The sequence below is a fragment of the Gorilla gorilla genome, chromosome 10 (genome assembly GCF_029281585.2).
Source record: "Gorilla gorilla gorilla isolate KB3781 chromosome 10, NHGRI_mGorGor1-v2.1_pri, whole genome shotgun sequence".
Taxonomy (NCBI): domain Eukaryota; kingdom Metazoa; phylum Chordata; class Mammalia; order Primates; family Hominidae; genus Gorilla; species Gorilla gorilla.
The window spans coordinates 119380783-119403893 of NC_073234.2; the positions used below are offsets into that span (position 1 = coordinate 119380783).

The window sequence follows — 23111 nt, forward strand, 5'->3', positions numbered from 1 at the left end:
TCCACCCTTCCCGAAAGGCCAAGCGGCGGAGCTGGGGCGCCCAACGAGAAGGGGGTGAGCGTGATTGGGCTGTCCTGCATCACGTGACGGCCAGTACGCGTGGGATTTGGCTCCGAGGAGGCGGAAGTGCAGCACAGAAAGGGGGTCCGTGGGGGACGGTAGAAACGTGGAGGAGGAGCTTGAGTCCAGCCACTGTCTGGGTAGTGCCAGCCATCGGGCCCAGCTCTCTGGGGTTGTCTTACCGCAGTGAGTACCACGCGGTACTACAGAGACCGGCTGCCCGTGTGCCTGGCAGGTGGAGCCGCCCGCATCAGCGGCCTCGGGGAATGGAAGCGGAGAACGCGGGCAGGTAATACCGGGGCCAGCTCCGCCCCCCCCTTGCGCCCCTCACTGCGGGGCAGGCTGGCTGGCGAGCGCGCGCACGCAGGGGTCTTTTAAATCCCGGCCCGAATACAAAGGCCGGGGCCGCGCGTGCGCACTGTGGCTTGGTCGGCCTTTCCTTCCCTGGCTGCGGCGGTGGCGGTGGAGGTCGGGGCTGCTCTGAGGGTTACCTAGTGCACCTGGACCCTTCTTTGGTTCCCCGCGATGACCAGTTGACTATAAAATATATTAGTAAGCATTCAGCAGTCTTTGGTTAATGTGTCTTCCTGGATGCCATTGTTGGCTAGAAGGGTTTTCCTTCACCCTCCATTACCACGCAGAGAGCTGTAAAGATGAGTGTCGAACATTTCCAGCTCCAGGAGTTTTCCTTTTAAAGTTGGTTGATTTGTTGCGGCTTCCCCCCACCCCAAAGGCCTACTGAAAGCAACGTTAAGGGTCACGGGTTAGATAATTTTGTTGTGGGAATATGTATACCACTCTCGAGTAGTCAATCTAAAAATGACCTTTGAGTTTTCCAGTGGCCTTGGGGACGATCTTAAGAATCCGTTTTTAAAAAGTCCTTTGGGGGAGTCAAGAGAAGGATTTGCAAAAGCAAGAGATTTAGGGACTTGAACTCCTGGCGGAAAACTAAATTTTTAAAAAATGGATATGGTGACAGTTTTTTTAAAAGATAAAGAGTGATGATTTACATTGAAATTAAAAGGAAAAAAACCTATGCCTAATGAAGAATTATCCTGACTCTCAGTGGCTAATGGGAGCTGAATTTAGGCAATACAAGGGACTTATATGGGCCTGTTCATGTCTGTAAAGTCGGCGTGTCTGGAATCTGATTCTGACATGCCGAGAATTGGTGTTACATGAAAGGGCACACTAACCAAAATAAATTAGAGTTTAGGAAAAGAGATATATGTAGACAAAGTGTGGACTTTATCTTGACTTTGTGGATCAAGTCCTGGAATAAATTACTCCACTTCTTTCCCAGAAGAACTTTACAAATAAGAGAATTCACCAAAATTTGTGGAAATCTCTCTCTCATAACCTCACTCAAGAGCAGAATTGAAACTTGGGCCAAGAATAAATTACACATTGTAAGACTTTATTCAGGGTCTTACAGCAAAATAGTAGGACTTCAATACACTGTTTAGCTCAAAGCTGTGATATGTCGGCCTGACTTCATCCAAAAGGCTGTAGACCAGATTTTATTTTGCCTTGAAAAGCTTTCACCTTCAGGAACTGTGGAAAATTCTGTGTAATCTTCTGAAATGACTCAGACCCCAGGTAATCCTTAAGAGAGTAGTTCTCTGTCACCCTTGACTGTGCTAATCAAGAAATGTAATGTGGGATGTGAAAAAAAATAAATTTACTTTTTTTTTTTTTTTGAGACAGAGCCTTGCTCTGTTGCCCAGGCTGGAGTGCAGTGGTGGATCTTGGCTCACTGCAACCTCCATCACCCGGGTTCAAGCGATTCTCCCGCCGCAGCCTCCCAAGTAGCTGGGATTACAGGCGCCTGCCACCAGGCCTGGCTAATTTTTGTATTTTTAGTAGAAACAGGGTTTCACCATGTTGGCCAGGCTGGTCTTGAACTCTTGCCCTCAAGTGATCCACCTGCCTCGGCCTCCCAAAGTGCTAGGATTACAAATGTGAGCCACCGCGCCCAGCCGACTTTTTTAGAAGACTAATTTCAGATATTCAAAATAGAAAATTCAAATTCCATGAATACAGACTTTTTTTTTGTTGTTTTTTTTTTTTGAGACAGAGTTTCACTCTGTTGCCCAAGATGGATTACAGTGGTGCGATCACCGTTCACTGCAACCTCTGCTTCCCGAGTTTAAGCGATTCTCATGCCTCAGCCTCCCAAGCATCTGGAACTACAGGTACCCAACACTACGCCCAGCTAATTTTTTGTATATTTAGCAGAGACGAGGTTTCACCATTTTGGCCAGGCGGGTCTTGAACTCCTGGCTTCAAGTGATCACTTTGGCCTCCCAAAGTGCTGGGATTACAAGCATGAGCCAAAGCGCCCAGCCTAGACTTTATTTCAATGGCAAAATAGTTCAGGAGTCTTAGAAAGTGCTTACAGTCAGTCAACCAGAGAGGAATAAAAGAGGAATTTTCTAAGGGTACTGGGGAGTTTCCAGTGACCTCAGGCGTGAAAAAGACATTTACCGAAGATGGAAAATAGGATGCCAAATCAAAAGTAACTGGAAGAGAGTAGCATGGACCACTAAGAATACCAACAGGAAAGATTAACCCTTGAATGAGAGTAGACTTTATAGAAATGTAAAGGAGACCAGGAAGGACTGTTTTGGTTAGATGTTGACAACAAGAAGAATAAAAAAGATTTGGGTTTTCTCCCCAGTCTACTGGCATGGTGGCAGCAGACAACAGAACACCTAAGTACTTTGTTCTGATTTGGATTTTACATCTCCTATGTTAGCAAAATGATTGTCTGACTGGAAATGGCAGAATGAATATCTGTAAGACTTAAAGCTCAACACCAATGAAGGCATTTAGGAGAAGTTTCAGGTGTTCTAACAGAATCATATGCCCTGGCCTGCGTGTGTTGTGTTTCAAGGGAGAGGCCAGATTAAAGCAGTGTTTGAGGATTTGTAGCAAATGTAAGGGGCCTGGAAATAAACACGTGGGTTCCTGTTCTTCCAGAGGTGGAGTCTGTCCTCTGTTGACATTGATCCTGAACAAAATTTTTACTTATCAATGGTTACTGAGCATTTTTAAAAGAAACTAATTGACCGGGCACAGTGGCTGACGCCTGTAATCCCAGCACTTTGGGAGGCCAAGGCAAGTGGATCACCTGAAGTCAGGAGTTCAAGACCAGCCTGGCCAATATGGTGAAACCCCGTCTCTACTAAAAATACAAAATTAGCTGGGCGTGGTGGCATAACTAGTGACCACTACACTACAGTATCAGTTCAGAAAGAAAGCAAGACCTATACTAGACAGGCAGCATCAGAAGGATGCTGGCAGGAGGTACCTACAGTAGTCATTATTATAGCAAATTTATTGTATACAGGTACTGTTTTGGATGTTTTACATAGGCCAACTAGCTTAATGCTCCTAACCAATTATTAGGTACTATTCCCGTTTTACAGATGTGGAAGCAGGGGCATAAAGAGATTAAGGAACTTGCCCACAGAGCTAGTAAATGGGAGAGTTGAAATTTGAATCCAGATGACCTAGCTTCAAAGTCTGCTTCTCTAGCTAGCAAATGTGCTTTACTGCCTCTCTTAGTGAGCAAGATGGAGATGGACTGATGGCAATCCAGTTAGGTGAAATAAAAACCTGGCTTACTACTGAAAGAATCAGGCAGACTGAAGAGAGGTCTGTACTCATATGCCATGTATCTCTATCCCTAACTTTGTTCCTTTCAGTACCTTAACGTCAGGGTGCTGATGGCATGGTGATAAAATTTGTGAGTGACCCAAGCCTGGGAGGAATTTGTGGAATTAACTGATTGATTTAATCAGAGTCCAGATAAATCCAGACTGACTGGAATGGTGAATCATCTTTTACAAAGAAGAGGCACAATCCTATACTCAGCTGCAGAAAAATCAGTGATAAAGTGTGGAATGAGGGAGAAGTGATACAAGGACAGTGTTCATTGATGGAAAACTCAGTGTGAATCAACAGTATAATGGGGGTGCCAGTATAGCTAGTGTCATGGGTTCTGCAGTTTGTCTCCAAAATGAGCAAGTTGGTAGCCCTGCTCAGTTTCGGGCTGATGAGGCTTTATCTGGAGTTTTGTTTGATTCCGAGCACCAAAAAATGAAGAAATTTGAAATCATACTACATGAGGAATTATACTATTTGAGGAATACTGTATGAGGACTGGCTTATTCTAAATCTTTATATTTACAGTTTCTAGTAGACTGTACATATGGTGAATACACAGACCTCCATCTAGCAATACCAAATGGAATAATAGTTATGGTGCTATCGCATCATAATTTACATAACCAGACCCCTTTAGTTGACATTTGGATTATTTAGCCTTGTTCATTATTTTGTAAGTATTCAGTATGGTGTATGCTTTTTTTTAAGTGAAGATAATAAAATGTATTTAGAAAATAGCAACTTAGGCTGGGTGCAGTGGCTCACACCTGTAGTCCCAGCACTTTGGGAGGCCAAGGTGGGAGGATCACTTGAGACCAGAAGTTCAAGACTAGCCTGGGCAACATAGTGAAGCCCCATCTCTACAAAAAATTTAAAATTTAGCCAGGCATAGATGCGTGTACCTGTAGTCCCAGCTACTCAGGAGACTGAGGTGAGAGGATTGTCTGAGCCCAGGTGTGTGTGGTTACTGTGAGCTATGATAGCACCACTGCACTCCAGCCTGGGTGACAGCCAGACCCTGTCTCTTAAAAAAGAAAAAATCAACTTAAATCCCTAAAATAGTGTAAAATAATTGAAGATAAAAGAAGTTGGAGTCATTAATTTTAGAGAAAACCTTAAAAATTTAGTTTTTTGAAATACAGCAAATCTAGCTAGACATGGTGGTGTGTGCCTGTAGTCCTAGCTACTCAGGAGGCTGAGGCAGGAGGATCACTTGAGCCCAGGAGTTGGAGGCTGCAGCCAACTATGATCATGCCACTGCACTCCAGCATGGGTGACAGAGTGAGACCCCATCTCTTAAAAAAAAATAATTAAAAAAATAAAAAAAGAGCAAATCGGAATTAACTGGACTTCTTAATGAACTCTATGCGTGGAGTGTGTGTATGTGTGTTTTGAGAAAGACTATCAGAAAATATAGTTGACCTTCCATATCTATGGATTCTGCATCTAAGAATTCAACCAACTGTGGATTGAAATTATTTGGGGAAAAAAAGACAAATAACAACATTAAAAAATGATACAGATAAAAAGAATGCAGGATGACAGCTACTTACATAGCATTTACATTGTATTAGGTATTATAAATAATGTAAAGATTATCTAAAGTATATGGGAGGATCTGCATAGGTTATATACAAATACTATGCCATTTTATATCAAGCGACTTGAGCATCCTTAGATATTGGTGTCTGTGAGGGGTTCTACAACCAGTCCCCCATGTATGCAAAACTAGGTACATACCACAGTCCATTTTTAGAAAGATTGATTAGTAACTAAAGGATGACTGTACGCAGTTCATCAGTTCCAGGCAGCTATAAGAAAACAATCTAGCCGGGCACAGTGGCTCACGCCTGTAACCCCAGCACTTTGGGGAAGCTAAGGGGGGTAGATCATGAGGTCGGGAGTTTGACACCAGCCTGACCAACATGGTGAAACCCTGTCTCTACTAAAAATACAAAAATTAGCCCAGTGTAGGTGCCTGTAATCCCAGCTACTCAGGAGGCTGAGGCAGGAGAATCACTTGAACCCAGGAGGCAGAGGTTGCAGTGAGCCGAGATCATGCCATTGCACTCCAGCCTGGGTGACAGAGCAAGACTCTGTCTCAAAAACCAAACAAACAAAAAACAACAGAAAAACAATCTATGAGTGCTGCAGTTCAACAGAAGGTAAGTGCAAATGGAGGCTAGGAGAGAAAAAGGGGTAAACAGGAAAATGAGGGAGAGAGAGAGGTAGTGAAGAATATTTGAGAGTAAGATAAATGATGGGGGAAGAAAAGTGAACAAAGAGAAATAAAATCAATCATGCTTGTAAGTTTAACATCAGGAAGTTATACAAAGTAGAAAGTCTTTGGGGTCTGTTTTGAGTCTAGACAGATCTAGTCCTATTTCCTATACATTGTCCACATATGTAGAAATCACTGAATCTAATTCCGCATTTTCATGGTGAGGGAATGGATACTCCGAGAGGATAAATGACTAAATGCTCTTTGTTACTGTCCTTCTCATAGAGTTATTGCTCAGAAACATTGCAGAGTTCTGGATTATAAAGTAGCAACGATCATTATGCATACACAAATGTATTTAAGAAATATCCTCACACTGAGGTTGAAACAGGTTTATGCTGCTTATACATTTAGTTGTTATTATAATAGAAGATAAAATTATCCAGAACCCCCCTTTTTTTTTTAGACAGAGTCTTGCTCTGTCGCCCAGGCTGGAGTACAGTGGTACGATCTTGGCTTACTGCAGCCTCCGCCTCCCTAATTTAAGCAATTCTCCTGCCTCAGCCTTCCCTGTAGCTAGGATTACAGGCGCATGCCACGATGCCTGACTAAGTTTTGTATTTTTAGTAGAGATGGGGTTTCACCATGTTGGCCAGGCCGGTCTCGAACTCCTAACCTTGTGATCCAACCCCCTCGGCCTCCCAAAGTGCTGGGATTACAGGCGTGAGCCACTGTGTCCGGCCAGTTATCCAGAACTGTTTAGTTAACTAGCATTCAAGTTTATGAAGATTTTTGGGTAGATGTAATGCTTGCTTCTGCCAAGGAATAAGAATGTTGTAATCCACCATCTTTTATTCTGGCTTTTAGGCAGCTGTTGAGGTAAACAAGCTAAGTTTAATGCTCGAAGATAGTGTATTCCTCAGAACTAACACATTTGATTTTCCATAGGTTTATTTTCCTTTACCTGTTCTAATTTAACTTTTTGTAAAATGCCACAGTCCATTTTTAGAAAGATTAAGGGATATATCATTATTATAGATAAGTTTCTAGGTTTCTTTCAAACTTGATATACCTAATATAAAAGTTCAGATTATTTTTCCTCTTTATTTTTCACTTTTTATTCAGCCAACTGTGATTTCTAGAATTTTGATTTTCAGCTTCTGAACCCCAGAATTTCTGAAGATGATTAATGACCTCCGACTATACTAAAAGTTTTGAAAAATTTTTTTAAAGTAAAGAATCCTCTTGTAATGTGAACGGTGTCTCCCTAATTTGTGTATTTTCAGTTTGCATTTTCATGAAGTGCTCAAAATGGGACATGTGAAATTCTGAGAGCAGTAGTAAGAAACATGGGAGAGTGGTAGGTAGATTGCCTTCCTGACCATGTGACAGAGTAAAAACACGTTTCATACATTTTTTTTTTTTTTTTTTGAGACGGAGTTTCGCTCTTGTTGTCCATGCTGGAGTGCAGTGGCATCATCTTGGCTCACCACAACCTCCACCTCCTGGGTTCAAGCGATTCTCCTACCTCAGCATCCCGAACTAGCTGGGATTACAGGCATGCGCCACCACACCCAGCTAATTTTGTGTTTTTAGTAGAGACAGGGTTTCTGCATGTTGGTCGGGCTAGTCTCGAACTCCTGACCTCAGGTGATCCTCCTGCCTTGACCTCCCAAAGCGCCGAGATTACAGGCGTGAGCCACTGCGCCCAGCCACATCTCATGTATTCTTTTGCTCACTCATTTATTGTCACCATATGTCTTTGTTTCTATATATTCAAGCTAAATCAAGGTGCTATTAGAATCTCGGGAAGCTGCCACTGACCACAGTCAGAACTTGCAGTTTCTTTAGTTAGAATTGCCATAGGACCACTGCTCAAGACTTCCAGATCTAACCTAGCCATATCCAACTCATCATTAGAATATTTAAATCATAAATGTTGAACAACCAATATTTTAACAATTTATTGCATAGAGCTACTAATAATATTAAAGAAAACTATGGAAAAAAAGGACATTTTACTTTGTGCCAGGTATGCTTCTAAGCATGGTTCCACATCTTAACTTCTAGTCCCTGTCTACATATTTTCCCTTATGTGTAGCCGTAGTTATACTATTTTGTATTCTTTTGCGTTTTAAAATATATATAAACTCTTTCCTGTTCTTTTACATAATATAAATAAACTTAATTTTTTAGTAGCTGCATAGTATTTTCTCATGTTAATGTATTATAGTTTACCTGATCATAACTTTATGTAATTTGTGAACAATAAAAGAAATAAAACTCTTATGATACAGGTTAATCTCTTTCTCACTCATTCTTAATCTTTGCTTTACCAACCTACCCTTAAAGATAGCTGGAAGTGGAAATGCCTCTCCAGTGGTTTGTCCATTGGGATTGGGCTTCTGTTTATCTTGAGCTGCCAACATTTAGCCCAGCCGCTTGGGGTGGTCTGTTACCCTTTGTTTCCCCAGGCCATTTAAGCTTATCCAGGAAATGCTTTAGTTTGCCTTTTTTTTTCCTGTTAACCATTTTATTGAGATATGATTTACATACTACATAGTTCATCCATTTAAAGTGTACTCATTTGCCCTCTTTTGTTGTTGTTGTTGTTGTTGAGGCAGAGTCTCGTTCTGTCCCCCAGGCTGGGGTGCAGCAGTGTGATCATCGCTCACTGTAACCTTGAACTCCTAGACTCAGGCAATCCTCCTGCCTCACCCTCCTGAGCAGCTGGGGCTGCCAGCATGTACCACCATGCCCAGCTAATGTTTTAAAATTTTTTTGTGGAGGTAGCTATCTTGCTATATTGCCCCGGCCACTCTTGAATTCCTGGCCTCAAGTGATCCTCCCGCCTTGCCCTCCCAAAGCACTAGGATTACAGACATAAGCCACCGTGCCTGGCCTCATTTCCCTTTTTAATCTGCTTTCTGAGCTTCCTGTTCTCTTTCAATGAATAACACAGAGAATGAAAACTGATTAGTATAGTATCTTGCCGTAGAAAACATGACTTTCGCTGGGCGCGGTGGCTCACGCCTGTAATCCCAGCACTTTGGGAGGCCGAGGCGGGTGGATCGCGAGGTCAGGAGATTGAGACCATCCTGGCTAACACGGTGAAACCCTGTCTCTACTAAAAATATAAAAAAAAAATTAGCTGGGCGTGGTGGTGGGGGCGCCTGTAGTCCCAGCTACTCGGGAGGCTGAGGCAGGAGAATGGCGTGAACCCGGGAGGCGGAGCTTGCAGTGAGCCGAGATCGCGCCACCACACTCCAGCCTGGGCGACAGAGCGAGACTCCGTCTCAAAAAAAAAGAAAAAGAAAAAGAAAAAGAAAGCATGACTTTCCTCTCCAAATAGTAAAGCAAACTTTTCCATTTTATTTTCTACCGTTTTTCTTCTCCTGCCTATTTAATGGCATTATTTGGCATTTGCTGTAACTTGACTTTCATCAAATATGTGTTTACTTCTCTGGTTTTATGCTAATAGCAACACCATGAGATAGTGGTTTAAGGCCATGAGAAGTATTTTTTTTAATTGTTTTCTTTGAAAGCCCACATTGTTTCCTTTGAACAGAATACTTTGAACAAAATTTAAATCGTGTTCAGAAGAGAGGTTTAGAGGTTTTTTCCTTCATAAATTCAACACATGTTTACAAAATATCCATTTCATGTTCCTCTTTAGTGACTGAATCTATTTTGTGTTGCTGTTTCAGAATGCCATAGACTGGGCAATTAATAAACAGTAGAGGTTTTTTTGGCTCCTACTTCTGGAGCCTGGGAAGTCCAAGATGGAGGGGCTACATCTGATGAGGGGCTTCTTGCTGCATCATAAAATGGCAGAAGGAATCACACAGTGAGGCAGCACTTGTGACAGAGAGAGATAGGAAAGGGAGTTGAACTCATCCACTCATCGTGTTATCAGGAACCCTCTCCTGTGATAATAGCATTAACCCACTCATGAAGGCAGAGCCCTCCTCTTGACCTAATCACCATTTCTTTTTTCTTTTGAGAGAGAATCTTGCTCTGTCACCCAGGCTGGAGTGCAGTGGTACAATCTCAGCTCACTTCAACCTCCACCTTCCAGGCTCAAGCAGTTCTCCTGCCTCAGCCTCCCTAGTATCTGGGACTTCAGGTGCATGCCACTGTGCCCGGCTAATTTTTATATTTTTAGTAGAGGCGGGGTTTTGCCATGTTGGTCAGGCTGGTTATGAACTCCTGACCTCAGGTGATCTACCCTCCTCGGCCTCCCAAAGTGCTGGGTTTACAGGTGTGAGCCACTGTGCCCGGCCTTGTCACCTCATAAAGGTCCTACCTCTCAACACTTGCATTGGGGATTTAGTTTTCAACACATGAACTTTGGGGGACACATTCAAACCATAGCAGTGGCAAAAAAAAAAAAAAAAAAAAAAAAAAGCCCTAGCCCCAACAAAACAAAAATACCACCATCAGTAAAAATCAAATATAGGCCTGGGTACAGTGGCTCACATCTGTAATCCTAGCACTTGGGGAAACTGAGATGGGCAGATCTCTTGAGCTCAGAAGTTCAAGACCAGCCTGGCCAACATGGCAAAACCCTGTCTAGACAAAAATTACAAAAATTAGCCAGGCATTGGGGCTCGCTCCTGTAGTCCCAGCTACTTGGGAGGCTGAGGTGGGAGGATCACTTGAGATCTCCCACCTCAGAAGTAGCAGTGAACCAAGATCGCACTACTGCACTCCAACCTGGGTGACAGAGGGAGACCCTGTCTCCCCCCCCACACACACACACACAAACTAATGAAAAAATAAGTAAACAGGCAAATAAAAATAAACTAAAAGAGAATCTTAATTAGATTGGAGGGGATCTTCAGGAAATTAAATACTGAAGGAAAGTAGGGGCACAAATTGTATTTGGGGACATCTTAACCCTGTATGGGTTGATAGACCTTTCAAGTCTGTCTACTAGAAAATTCCCTCAAATCTTATTTCAGAGAAAGTATGGGCTGACTTGACAGGACTGATCAGTTTTATCAGTGACACATCTTATCATTTAAACAGCGCAAGAGTTAATGGTTGGTTAGTAAGCACTCAGTAAAGGTTGGTGAACATGTACATACAGGACTAGATCTCTCCTCTGTAATCCACTCTAAATAAATACTTCAGTCTGGTTACAAAATACTTAATACCGTACTGAAGATTTTTGTACAGCTGATCATTTGGATTTACATTTGGGTAATTTTATCATTACGTCTCATGCTTCATTATTCTTTCAGCTATTCCCTTCAGCAAGCTCAAGCTTTTTATACGTTTCCATTTCAACAACTGATGGCTGAAGCTCCTAATATGGCAGTCGTGAATGAACAGCAAATGCCAGAAGAAGTTCCAGCCCCAGCTCCTGCTCAGGAACCAGTGCAAGGTAGTTTCACCATGAGAGCTTAGAAAATTCAACATCGGATCAGCCAGCTTATTTGAGAAAGGGTTTCATGGTGAATTTTAGCTCTATTTTAGTGTTAAAAAGTCGAATCCACTTTTTAAGTACTTAGTATGTGCTAAGCACTGATAGGTTCTGGGGAATAAAAGAACATGGGTCCTGCCCAAAAATATCTCATAATCTAGTAGAGAAAAGTAATAAGTAAATACACGTTACAGCTCAGCACAATATGTAGTGAAGAGGGGCATAGAATGAATGCCCTGAAAGCTTATGGGGTTGGCTTCTAACTCAGACTGATAGCTCAGAGGCCGCTTCCCAGAGCAGAGAAATAACACCAGGGCTCTGAAACTCCAACAATGTGGAGGCTTCATCCCCATAAAGATCAGAGTAGGGACATGTCCAGGCTGAGGGAGCTACACAGGCTGGGCACAGACACACATAAGCATGGCATGGCCAGAAACAGAGCAATTCTGTGTCCGTGGAGTCTGGGATATAACAAGGAAATGGTGAGAGATGAGGCTGGATGGGGCCAGTTGAAACTTGTTTTTTATCCCAAAGAATTTATATTCTATCATGAAGGCAATAGGGAGCTGTTGAGAGAATGTAAGCAAGGGATGACTTACTTTACTGGTGCTTTACCAATTAGCCTGGAAATATTAGAGAAGATAGATTGGTTGGTAGACAACAAGTCGGAACTTGGAGGCAGGCCGGGCACAGTGGCTCATACCTGTAATCCCTGCACTTTGGAAGGCTGAGGCGGGTAGATCACCTGAGGTCAGGAGTTCATGACCAGCCTGGCCAACATGGCAAAACCCTGCCTCACACAAATTAGCCAGGCATGGTGGCGCACGCCTGTGATTCCAGCTACTGGGGAGGCTGAGGCACGAGAATTGCTTGAATCCTGGAGGCGGAGGCTGAGAGGCTGCAATGAGCCAAGATTGCACCACTGCACTCCAGCTGGGCAATAGTGCGAGACTCTGTCTCAAAAAAAAAAAAAAAAAAAACTTGGAGTCAAGGAGTGGATTAGATGGATTAGAGACACTGTTTGAATAATCTAGGGGAGCACTGAGGAGGATCTGAAGGGGTGGAGAAAGAATTAGGAAACAGGAGGTAGAATTACCTAGCCATGGCTAATGGGTTTCATGTGTTTGGGGGGAGCATGGCAGGGTAGTGGGGGAGAAAAGGGAGTCCAGAAGTAACTACCAGGTTTCTGGCATTGGCATTTGGTTGGAGGAGGTGCCATTCACCAAGACAGAGAATTAGAAGAAAATAATAGGTTCCAGGGGTGGGAGAGTGGTTGGAGAGAAGTTAATGATTTTCTCCAGTGTAACAGTATTTTATGAGAAATGTGCTCAGGGTTTCGGTTTATGATTGCAGGAACACGTCTAATAACTCTGCCTCCGCATTAGGACTTCCCCAGCTACATGCCAGTGATGGTGGATCTGTTGGCATAGGGAGTGGCTAAGACAATGTGAGGCAGAAGAGAGGAGGGACTGACTGCCTGTATCCTGCCAGGCTTGATTGGGGAAACGCCAAAGAGGAGTAGAATAGGGTAGAGGCCTGAGTAGTGAGGAGAAATGTTAAATAATTAAGGGTAAGAAAATCAGGGCTTCCTGTTGGGTAACTATAGGTCAGTGGTTTTCAATCAAGGGTGATTTTGCCCTCCCAAGGGACATTTGACATTGTCTGAAGACACTTTTGATGATCAAGACTGGCAGGTTACTACTGGCATCTAGTGGGTAGAGATCAGGGGTGCTATTAAACATTCTGTAATGTGCAGTACAGCCACCCACAACAAAAAATTATGCAACCTAAAATGTCAATAGTGTGGAGGCTGAGAAACTGCTTTACGTCCTGAGGTTGGATCCCTCCTCTTGCCTTTTGAAAAATACTGACAGCCCAGAGATGTCATCCTGGGCACCCCTAAATTCCCCTCTTCAACTATGTATGGAACAGAATATACACCTCGTCTCTAAAACAAGCCCACAAGCCATTGTGTTTTTCTTTTTTCTTTTTTTTTTTTTTTTTTGGACAGAGTCTTGCTCTGTTGTCCAGGCTGGAATGCAGAGGCATGATCTCAGCTCACTGCAACCTCCACCTCTTGGGTTCAAGCAATTCTCCTGCCTCAGCTTCCCGAGTAGTTGGAATTACAGGTGCACGACACCATGCCTGGCTAATTTTTGTATTTTTAGTAAAGACGGGGGTTTCACCATGTTGGCCAGGCTGGTCTTGAACTCCTGACGTCAGGTGATCTGCCTGCCTTGGCCTCCCAAATTGCCCTCCCAAAGTGCTGGGATTACAGACATGAGCCACCATACCTGGCCCATTTGTGGTTTTCTACCGGGGAAGTTGAGTTAAAATGTTTCCCTTCCTTCCTGTTTCTCTATTTTTCTGTTCTTACACTTGTTTACTTAATTATTTATGTATTTACATTTAGAATTTATATAAAATGATACATAGATACTTTGTATCCCTGAGGAGGTTAAGATGCCAAGTAATACTGTGTCGAAAATAATAGTCCATGATTATTCTTCCCATGAACAGCTAGCAGGGGAAGGAGAGTGGCATGGGGGGTTGCATGAACCCAGTTCTAGGGAGAAAGAAAGGGAAGATATTGCAGAGGAGACTCATGTTGGGACTGTAAGAGCTTAATTTTGGGGAGACAGGTACAAAAGGTGCTAGTTGGGTAACTTTTCTGGGAAAGCTGCTAAAGTTTCTAAGTTAAGATTTTCTGCATTTCCGGAAATTATTTGTATTTCAGAGGCTCCAAAAGGAAGAAAAAGAAAACCCAGAACAACAGAACCAAAACAACCAGTGGAACCCAAAAAACCTGTTGAGTCAAAAAAATCTGGCAAGTCTGCAAAATCAAAGGAAAAACAAGAAAAAATTACAGACACATTTAAAGTAAAAAGAAAAGTAGACCGTTTTAATGGTGTTTCAGAAGCTGAACTTCTGACCAAGACTCTCCCCGATATTTTGACCTTCAATCTGGACATTGTCATTGTAAGATCTTTGTCCTCATTGGATTTTATAAGTAGTATTGGGGGATCAGCTTTACTTAACAGTTGTCCTTGCAAATAGCATTTTGCTGAAAAGGACCATTTCTAAGAATCCTTTTGGTGGTAAATGGTGTCACCTTCATGAGGTTGTGTTATATGAGAGTGTTTAAGAGGGTGGGCTCCAAATTTAGACTGTCTGGGTTCAAATCCTGTCACAAGTATAATCTTGGATAAGCCTTATTAACCTTTCTAAACACCGGTTTTCTCATTGATAAACCAAGGGTGATAATACCACCCCCCGATAGGGTTGCAAGTAAATGAGAGAATCCATGTGAATCACTTCAACTGAATGATACCTGTGGAGACTTGATAAATGGTAGCACTAATTTTAAGCTCTTATTTTTCTCAGTAACTGTAAGAAACATCAGCATGTGAACAATTGTGTAGGTGATGTGGAGCGAGCTTCTTGTTGAAAGTTCAGGACCAGAATTGTGGCTGGACATGGGCTCAGATTGATTGTTCCAGGACCTCTCTTTCCAAACTCAAAGCAGCCCAGTTGGTGAGGGTGAGAGGCCTGGGATCATAAAGAAGTCAAACTGGTTTTTTAAAATAACAGCAAAACTTTTAAAATAAAGAAAATCTCTTTCCCATATATGAAATATTTTGTTCAGATCAAGAGTAGTAATTGATAAATGATATTGCTTATGATGCTGAATTAAATTTGTATTTTAATCAACTCAATTTTGTCCACCACTCCTCCATAGAAACGCTAAGGCTTAGGTCCTGCTTTTTAAGATGAAATGTCTAATTGTTTTGTTTTATAGATTGGCATAAACCCGGGACTAATGGCTGCTTACAAAGGGCATCATTACCCTGGACCTGGAAACCATTTTTGTAAGTGGTTACCTTTTAAATTAATTTACTTTTAAATTAGGTATCTTTCTTAACAGGTTTTTTCAGAAAAACCAATTGTGTTTTTAAAAAGAAAGAGACTGTAAATACACATTTGTGTTTCATGTTCTGTGTGTGTATCTGTACATGAAAATAAGAGGGTTTGAAATGATATGTTACTGTTAACATTTTAGTCTATGAGAATGGAGGGATGTGAATAAGAGTACTTTCTCTTTTGTTTGAATTGTTTCTAATGAGTTGTACTACTTTTTTTTTTTTTTTTTTTTTTTGAGATGGAGTTTCGCTCTTGTTGCGCAGACTGGAGTGCAATGGCGCGATCTCGGCTCACCACAATCTCCACCTCCCAGGTTCAAGTGATTCTCCTGCCTCAGCCTCCCTAGTAGCTGGGATTACAGGCATGTACCACCACGCCTGGTTAATTTTGTATTTTTAGTAGAGACGGGGTGTCTCCATGTTGGTCAGGCTGGTCTCGAACTCCCGGCCTCAGGTGATCTGCCCACCTCAGCCTCCCAAAGTGCTGGGATTACAGGCGTGAGCTACAACGCCCAGCCAAGTTGTATTACTTTTTAAAAATGATTTTTTAAAAGTTGTTATCTATAGGCATAGTAACGATAGTATAGTACATCTTTGTGGCAGTGCAGACATAATACTAACTTTCCCAGATTTCTGGTGATTATTTTCTAGGAGAGCATAAAATAGTAGTAAAGACTCATATTTTTAGAGTAAGTTTTAAAACCAAGTGTTGGCTGGATCTGGTGGCTCACGCCTGTAATCCCAACACTTTGGGAGGCCAAAGCAGGAGGATCACTTGAGGCCAGGAGTTTGAGACTAGCCTGTACAACATACCAAGATCTCATTTCTACAAAAAAATAAATAAAAAATTAGCTGAGTGCTGTGGTGCATACCTGTAGTTCCAGCTACTACGGAGGCTGGGTTGGGAAGATTGCTTGAGCCTGAGAGGTTGAGGCTGCAGTTAGCCATAATTACTCCACTGCACTCCAGCCTAGGTGACAGAACTAGACCCTGTATCACAAAAACAAACAAGAAAACAAACAAAAAACAAGCGTAACTACTGTTGCATTGCCTTCTCTATATAAGTTGTCTTGTATGTAAATCATCTTACTTTATACTGCCTAATAGATCAGTGTATGCAGTATACCCTCAGGAAATTCTAATTGATTATCTAATAGTAACATTCAAAACATTTAGGGCAACTGATAGTAATGTGGTTTTGGAACTAATAATAACATATTGTCCCTATTATTTTAAAAAATTCCTTTTTTAGGGAAGTTTGGACTTTTGACTTTCTTCACTGTCAGGGTGTTTGAGTGTTGTTAGTCTAGTACTGTATGTTTATGTGTGAGGTGGTGGTATCACCAATTGTAAAGCAAAATAGTCTCAAAGTTTCCTAAACTGAGTTGCTATATATTCTTGGGCAGGCATTTGCCTCAACCCCCTGTGAAAAGGAGATAATAATAGTATCTTGCAAGATAATTATGATGATTAAATCCAGGCGCTGTGGCTCACACCTGTAATCCCAGCAATTTTGGAGGCTGAGGTGGGAAGATCACTTGAGCCCAGGAATTCAAGACCAGCCTGGGCAACATGGTGAAACCCTGTCTCTACAAAAAATACAAAAATTAGCTGGGCGTGGTGGTGTGCATCTGGGGTTCCAGCCACTCAGGAGGCTGAAGTGGGAGGATTGCTTGAGTCTCGGTGGTCGAGGCTGCACTGAGCCGTGATTGTGCCACTACACTCTAGCCTGGGTGACAGAGCGAGACCCTGTCTAAAAAAAAATAAATAACTGAATTTTCATTTTACAGGGAAGTGTTTGTTTATGTCAGGGCTCAGTGAGGTCCAGCTGAACCATATGGATGATCACACTCTACCAGGGAAGTATGGTATTGGATTTACCAACATGGTGGAAAGGACCACGCCCGGCAGCAAAGATCTCTCCAGGTAAGTACACAGCATTTGCTTTTATGGGTTGGAACCTTGAGTATGCTGGTGCCCCAAATAGTCTAGGAACATCATATGTATCTAGTTCAAGCTGAGCTCAACAAATGTACAATATGCTCTTTCATTGAAAGCTATCTGAATTTAGCATATTATAAATATTGCCATATTTATATTTTTGACTACTTTTTAATTCAATTTTAGTAAAGAATTTCGTGAAGGAGGACGTATTCTAGTACAGAAATTACAGAAATATCAGCCACGAATAGCAGTGTTTAATGGAAAATGTAAGATTTACTTTTAAATTTTTTTTTTCTTTGCTAACATTATGGGCAATGTAAATATGTTTGTATTTTATTTTAGGTATTTATGAAATTTTTAGTAAAGAAGTTTTTGGAGTAAAGGTTAAGAACTTGGAATTTGGGCTTCAGCCCCATAAGATTCCAGACACAGAAACTGTAAGTCCCTAAAATTGAATTTGTAAATCAGCTAAATGTGAATTTTTTTCTAGATAATTTCCTTATTTGTCCTGTCCATTGTGATTTATACCATGCAAAACAATTACACTGTATTTTGTTGAATAATGTCTATACATCAGCTTTAACTAATAGTTGTAAATTAATTCAAATACTATTAGGGTTTATTAGAAAGAAAAACATTTGTCAGCTAAATGTCTTGATGTTGTTATTCAGTGAAAATATTGAGAGGAACTGGCTCATATACTACATTCAGAATACATTTAATGGCATGTAGTTGTCAAATTCAAATGGTTTAGCCCTCGTACTCAGTTGTGAAACAAACATGGAAACACAGACATGATCCTGATTAGGAAAACCAGTTGCCCCATTTATATATCTTAGCTCAACTTCATTTTAGAGCCATATAAATAATACAACCCAGACAAGCCTCCAGCCAACCTAACTGGCATTCAATACTGTTGTCTTATACACAAAGTCATCATGAAATAACAGTGTTTTTCAAATTGTCCTCTCTACAGAGCTTCTGCAGGCATTTGGTTCCAATTTTGCTTCTTAAATATAGTTTTAGGTTTTATTTACAACTTTTAAAGAACAACACAGTGCACAGATTTACATGTTGTATATACAACATTTTAACCGATGGAGAAGCTAATTTGCTGCCAGGTTTTTGTGGAAACCTAAAAATGTTTCTGCCACCTAAATATATTTAAACTTCTCCTTTAAAATTGTTTTTGTTCATAATTTCTTATAAATATGCAATTGATGAGTTTTATTATAGCATTGGTTTTTGCTTAAATAAAGGCCCATCTTTGTCTACTTGGTTAAAATGGTACAAATTCACTACTTCCTGTAGAGTACTGTATCATTCTCTGTTACATGTCATTTGGAGGCCGGGCATGGTGGCTCATGCCTGTAATCCCAGCACTTTGGGAGGCCAAGGCAGGCGGATCACCTGAGGTTAGGAGTTCGAGACCAGCCTGGCCAACATGGTGAAACCCCATCTCCACTAAAAAATACAAAAATTAGCCAGGCATGGTGGCATGCGCTATAATCCCAGCTACGTAGGAGGCTGAGGCAGAAGAATCGCTTGAACCCAGGAGGCAGCTCATTAGGCAGAGGCTCATTATTTTTCACTTCCTGACTTGGTAATAAGTCAGTATTACAAATTCAAACTTAAACGCAACTACTTTTATTGATTTTTACATATATTTATATGTAGTTAAGTATCAAGTTATTAACCCAAATAAAGACAAATATTCTAATCTCAATATGAGTGAATTCAATAGAATTATAAGATTTCTGAAATTATAAAATGTTGTGATTCTAGCTCTGCTATGTTATGCCATCATCCAGTGCAAGATGTGCTCAGTTTCCTCGAGCCCAAGACAAAGTTCATTACTACATAAAACTGAAGGACTTAAGAGATCAGTTGAAAGGCATTGAACGAAATATGGACGTTCAAGAGGTGCAATATACATTTGACCTACAGCTTGCCCAAGGTATGTTACTGTCCTCATTCCTTTTATTCATTTTGTGTGTGTATATATACACATATATACTTACATATATACACACATATACATATATACATATACACATATACATATGTGTGCACATATATGCACACGTGTATATATATATGTGTGTATGTCTATATACATATATACGCATGTATGTCTATATACATATATGTGTGTATACACTTGTGTGCGTATACATATGTGTGTGTGTGTATATATATAGACACACATATACACACACACACACATTACAGAAAGTATCTTATGGATTTAAAAGCAGGAAAAAAGAAAACAATTATATTCGCAGCCAGAGTGCTCTGATAATGAATATTAGTCACTGTTAAAATCTCCTTTTACCAAGGTCTTCCCTCTACTCTGGCATTTCTGCAGATAATTCACCTGCAGAGTACCAGAGCAGAGGGATGTAAGAAATATTGTACCCTACGTAAAATTGAACGTAAGCAGTTTTTACAGTTCTTATGTGTTTATTTAGTATATGCTATAAGTTTAAAAGATTAATAGAGATGTATCTCAGTGTATATGAATATTCAAGAAAAAGAATTGTTCATGATTTCTGAATAAAGCTACTTTTAAAATTGTTGTACAAAATCAGATTTAAATCCTTTTTACCTTCCTCACAGAGGATGCAAAGAAGATGGCTGTTAAGGAAGAAAAATATGATCCAGGTTATGAGGCAGCATATGGTGGTGCTTACGGAGAAAATCCATGCAACAGTGAACCTTGCGGCTTCTCTTCAAATGGGCTAAGTATGTTTCCCTCCACATGTGTATTCCTTTCAAAGACGGTTTGGTCAGGATTGGGGGGAAAATTTTAATAGAAGGAGAGTAAATTATTGAAGAATGGGAATGATAATATGAAATTTTATTTAGTGACTAATAGCGAAAAATTGATGGTTATTTCACGTTGAATTACACAGACATTTACAGTACATTTTCTTTTTTGTTTGTTTGTTTTTGAGACGGAGTCACGCCGTGTCACTCAGGCTAGAGTGCAGTGGCTCGATCTTGGCTCACTGCAAGCTCTGCCTCCCGGGTTCACGCCATTCTCCTGCCTCAGCCTCCCGAGTAGCTGGGACTACAGGCATCCGCCACGATGCCCGGCTAATTTTTTTTGTATTTTTAATAGAGACAGGGTTTCACCATGTTAGCCAGGTTGGTCTCGATCTCCTGACCTCGTGATCTGCCCACCTTGGCCTCCAAAAGTGCTGGGATTACAGGCATGAGCCACCGCACCCGGCCTACAGTGCATTTTCTTTAAGTCATGAACTCTAGGCCATCCTAGTTGCATTTTCCTCTTTTAATAACAAATGAGTCCTGTGTCTGAAAATAGAACAGAAACTTAACAGTTGTATTCAGGAAGCTTGCTTAACTATTTTAATAATAATTCTCCTTCACTAGACTGTTAAAATCTCCTACTTTGAGCATTTAAAACTTCCAGGCCAGGCATGGTGGTTCACACCTGTAATCCCAGCACTTTGAGAGGCTGAGGTGGGTGGATCATTTGAGGTCAGGAGTTCGAGACCAGCCTGGCCAACATGGTGAAACCCCACCTCTACTAAAATATACAAAAATTAGCTGGGCATGGTGGCAGGTACAATCCTAGCTACTTGGGAGGCTGAGGCAGGAGTATCACTCCATCCCGGGAGGCAGAGGCTGTAGTGAGCCAAAATCACACCACTGGACTCCAGCCTGGGTGACAGAATGAGACACCGTCTCAAAAAGAAAAAAAAAACTTCAAATAAGCTGATATGGTGGCTCACACCTGTAATCCCAGTGCTTTGAGAGGCTAGGATGGGAGGATCACTCAAGCCCAGGAGTTTGAGGCTGCAAAGAGCTGTGATCATGCCACTGCATTCCAGCCTGGGCAATAGAGTAAGACCCAGTCTCTATTTTAAAAAAAGCAAATATTTCTAAATGGCATAAACTAACTTTGTTTTTCTTTTCTGGCAGTTGAGAGCGTGGAGTTAAGAGGAGAATCAGCTTTCAGTGGCATTCCTAATGGGCAGTGGATGACCCAGTCATTTACAGACCAAATTCCTTCCTTTAATAATCACTGTGGAACACAAGAACAGGAAGAAGAAAGCCATGCTTAAGAATGGTGCTTCTCAGCTCTGCTTAAATGCTGCAGTTTTAATGCAGTTGTCAAAAAGTAGAACCTCAGTTTGCTAACTGAAGTGTTTTATTAGTATTTTACTCTAGTGGTGTAATTGTAATGTAGAACACTTGTGTGGTAGTGTGAACCGTATGAACCTAAGTAGTTTGGAAGAAAAAGTAGGGTTTTTGTATACTAGCTTTTGTATTTGAATTAATCATCATTCCAGCTTTTTATATACTATATTTCATTTATGAAGAAATTGATTTTCTTTTGGGAGTCACTTTTAATCTGTAATTTTAAAATACAAGTCTGAATATTTATAGTTGATTCTTAACTGTGCATAAACCTAGATATACCATTATCCCTTTTATACCTAAGAAGGGCATGCTAATAATTACCACTGTCAAAGAGGCAAAGGTGTTGATTTTTGTATATGAAGTTAAGCCTCAGTGGAGTCTCATTTGTTAGTTGTTAGTGGTAACAAAGGGTAAACTCAGGGTTCCCTGAGCTATATGCACACTCAGACCTCTTTGCTTTACCAGTGGTGTTTGTGAGTTGCTCAGTAGTAAAAACTGGCCCTTACCTGACAGAGCCCTGGCTTTGACCTGCTCAGCCCTGTGTGTTAATCCTCTAGTAGCCAGTAACTACTCTGGGGTGGCAGGTTCCAGAGAATGCAGTAGACCTTTTGCCACTCATCTGTGTTTTACTTGAGACATGTAAATATGATAGGGAAGGAACTGAATTTCTCCATATTTATAACCATTCTAGTTTTATCTTCCTTGGCTTTAAGAGTGTGCCATGGAAAGTGATAAGAAATGAACTTCTAGGCTAAGCAAAAAGATGCTGGAGATATTTGATACTCTCATTTAAACTGGTGCTTTATGTACATGAGATGTACTAAAATAAGTAATATAGAATTTTTCTTGCTAGGTAAATCCAGTAAGCCAATAATTTTAAAGATTCTTTATCTGCATCATGGCTGTTTGTTACTATAAATTAAATGAACCTCATGGAAAGGTTGAGGTATATACCTTTGTGATTTTCTAATGAGTTTTCCATGGTGCTACAAATAATCCAGACTACCAGGTCTGGTAGATACTAAAGCTGGGTACTAAGAAATGTCATTTGCATCCTCTCAGTTACTCCTGAATATTCTGATTTCATACATACCCAGGGAGCATGCTGTTTTGTCAATCAATATAAAATATTTATGAGGTCTCCCTCACCCCCAGGAGGTTATATGATTGCTCTTCTCTTTATAATAAGAGAAACAAATTCTTGCTGTGAATCTTAACATGCATTTTAGCTGTGGCTATGATGGATTTTATTTTTTCCTAGGTCAAGCTGTGTAAAAGTCATTTATGTTATTTAAATGATGTACTGTACTGCTGTTTACATGGACGTTTTGTGCGGGTGCTTTGAAGTGCCTTGCATCAGGGATTAGGAGCAATTAAATTATTTTTTCACGGGACTGTGTAAAGCATGTAACTAGGTATTGCTTTGGTATATAACTATTGTAGCTTTACAAGAGATTGTTTTATTTGAATGGGGAAAATACCCTTTAAATTATGACAGACATCCACTAGGGATGGGTTTGAGGATTTTCCAAGCGTGTAATAATGATGTTTTTCCTAACATGACAGATGAGTAGTAAATGTTGATATATCCTGTACATGACAGTGTGAGACTTTTTCATTAACTAATATTGAAAGATTTTAAAATTCATTTGAAAGTCTGATGGCTTTTACAATAAAAGATATTAAGAATTGTTAT

The 23111-nt window shown here is 40.8% G+C and overlaps 1 protein-coding gene across 2 annotated transcripts; it reads left to right on the forward strand.

Moving 5' to 3' along the window:
• Positions 1-39: 39 nt before the first annotated feature.
• TDG (thymine DNA glycosylase) lies at positions 40-23110 on the forward strand. 2 transcript variants are annotated; one of them, XM_063694262.1, is made up of 11 exons: positions 151-349; positions 2138-2255; positions 11200-11342; positions 14119-14360; positions 15181-15250; positions 17092-17227; positions 17429-17511; positions 17588-17682; positions 19031-19202; positions 19865-19990; positions 21194-23110. In XM_063694262.1, exons 3-11 carry the CDS (start codon positions 11252-11254, stop codon positions 21334-21336), a joined length of 1158 nt encoding a protein of 385 aa, XP_063550332.1. In that variant the 5' UTR covers positions 151-349; positions 2138-2255; positions 11200-11251; the 3' UTR covers positions 21337-23110. The 2 variants fall into 2 exon arrangements, with proteins under 2 accessions (XP_018893920.2, XP_063550332.1); XM_019038375.4 differs by lacking the exon at positions 2138-2255 and having other exon boundaries at positions 40-349.
• Position 23111: the final 1 nt, after the last annotated feature.

Bases quoted from the DNA above. Each gene is read 5' to 3' on its own strand.
- TDG (XM_019038375.4), top strand. From the start codon at position 327: ATGGAAGCGGAGAACGCGGGCAG. The intron at 11,343-14,118 runs GTAGTTTCACCA...TTTGTATTTCAG, and splicing joins TGCTCAGGAACCAGTGCAAG to AGGCTCCAAAAGGAAGAAAA. The intron at 15,251-17,091 runs GTAAGTGGTTAC...TTCATTTTACAG, and splicing joins TGGACCTGGAAACCATTTTT to GGAAGTGTTTGTTTATGTCA.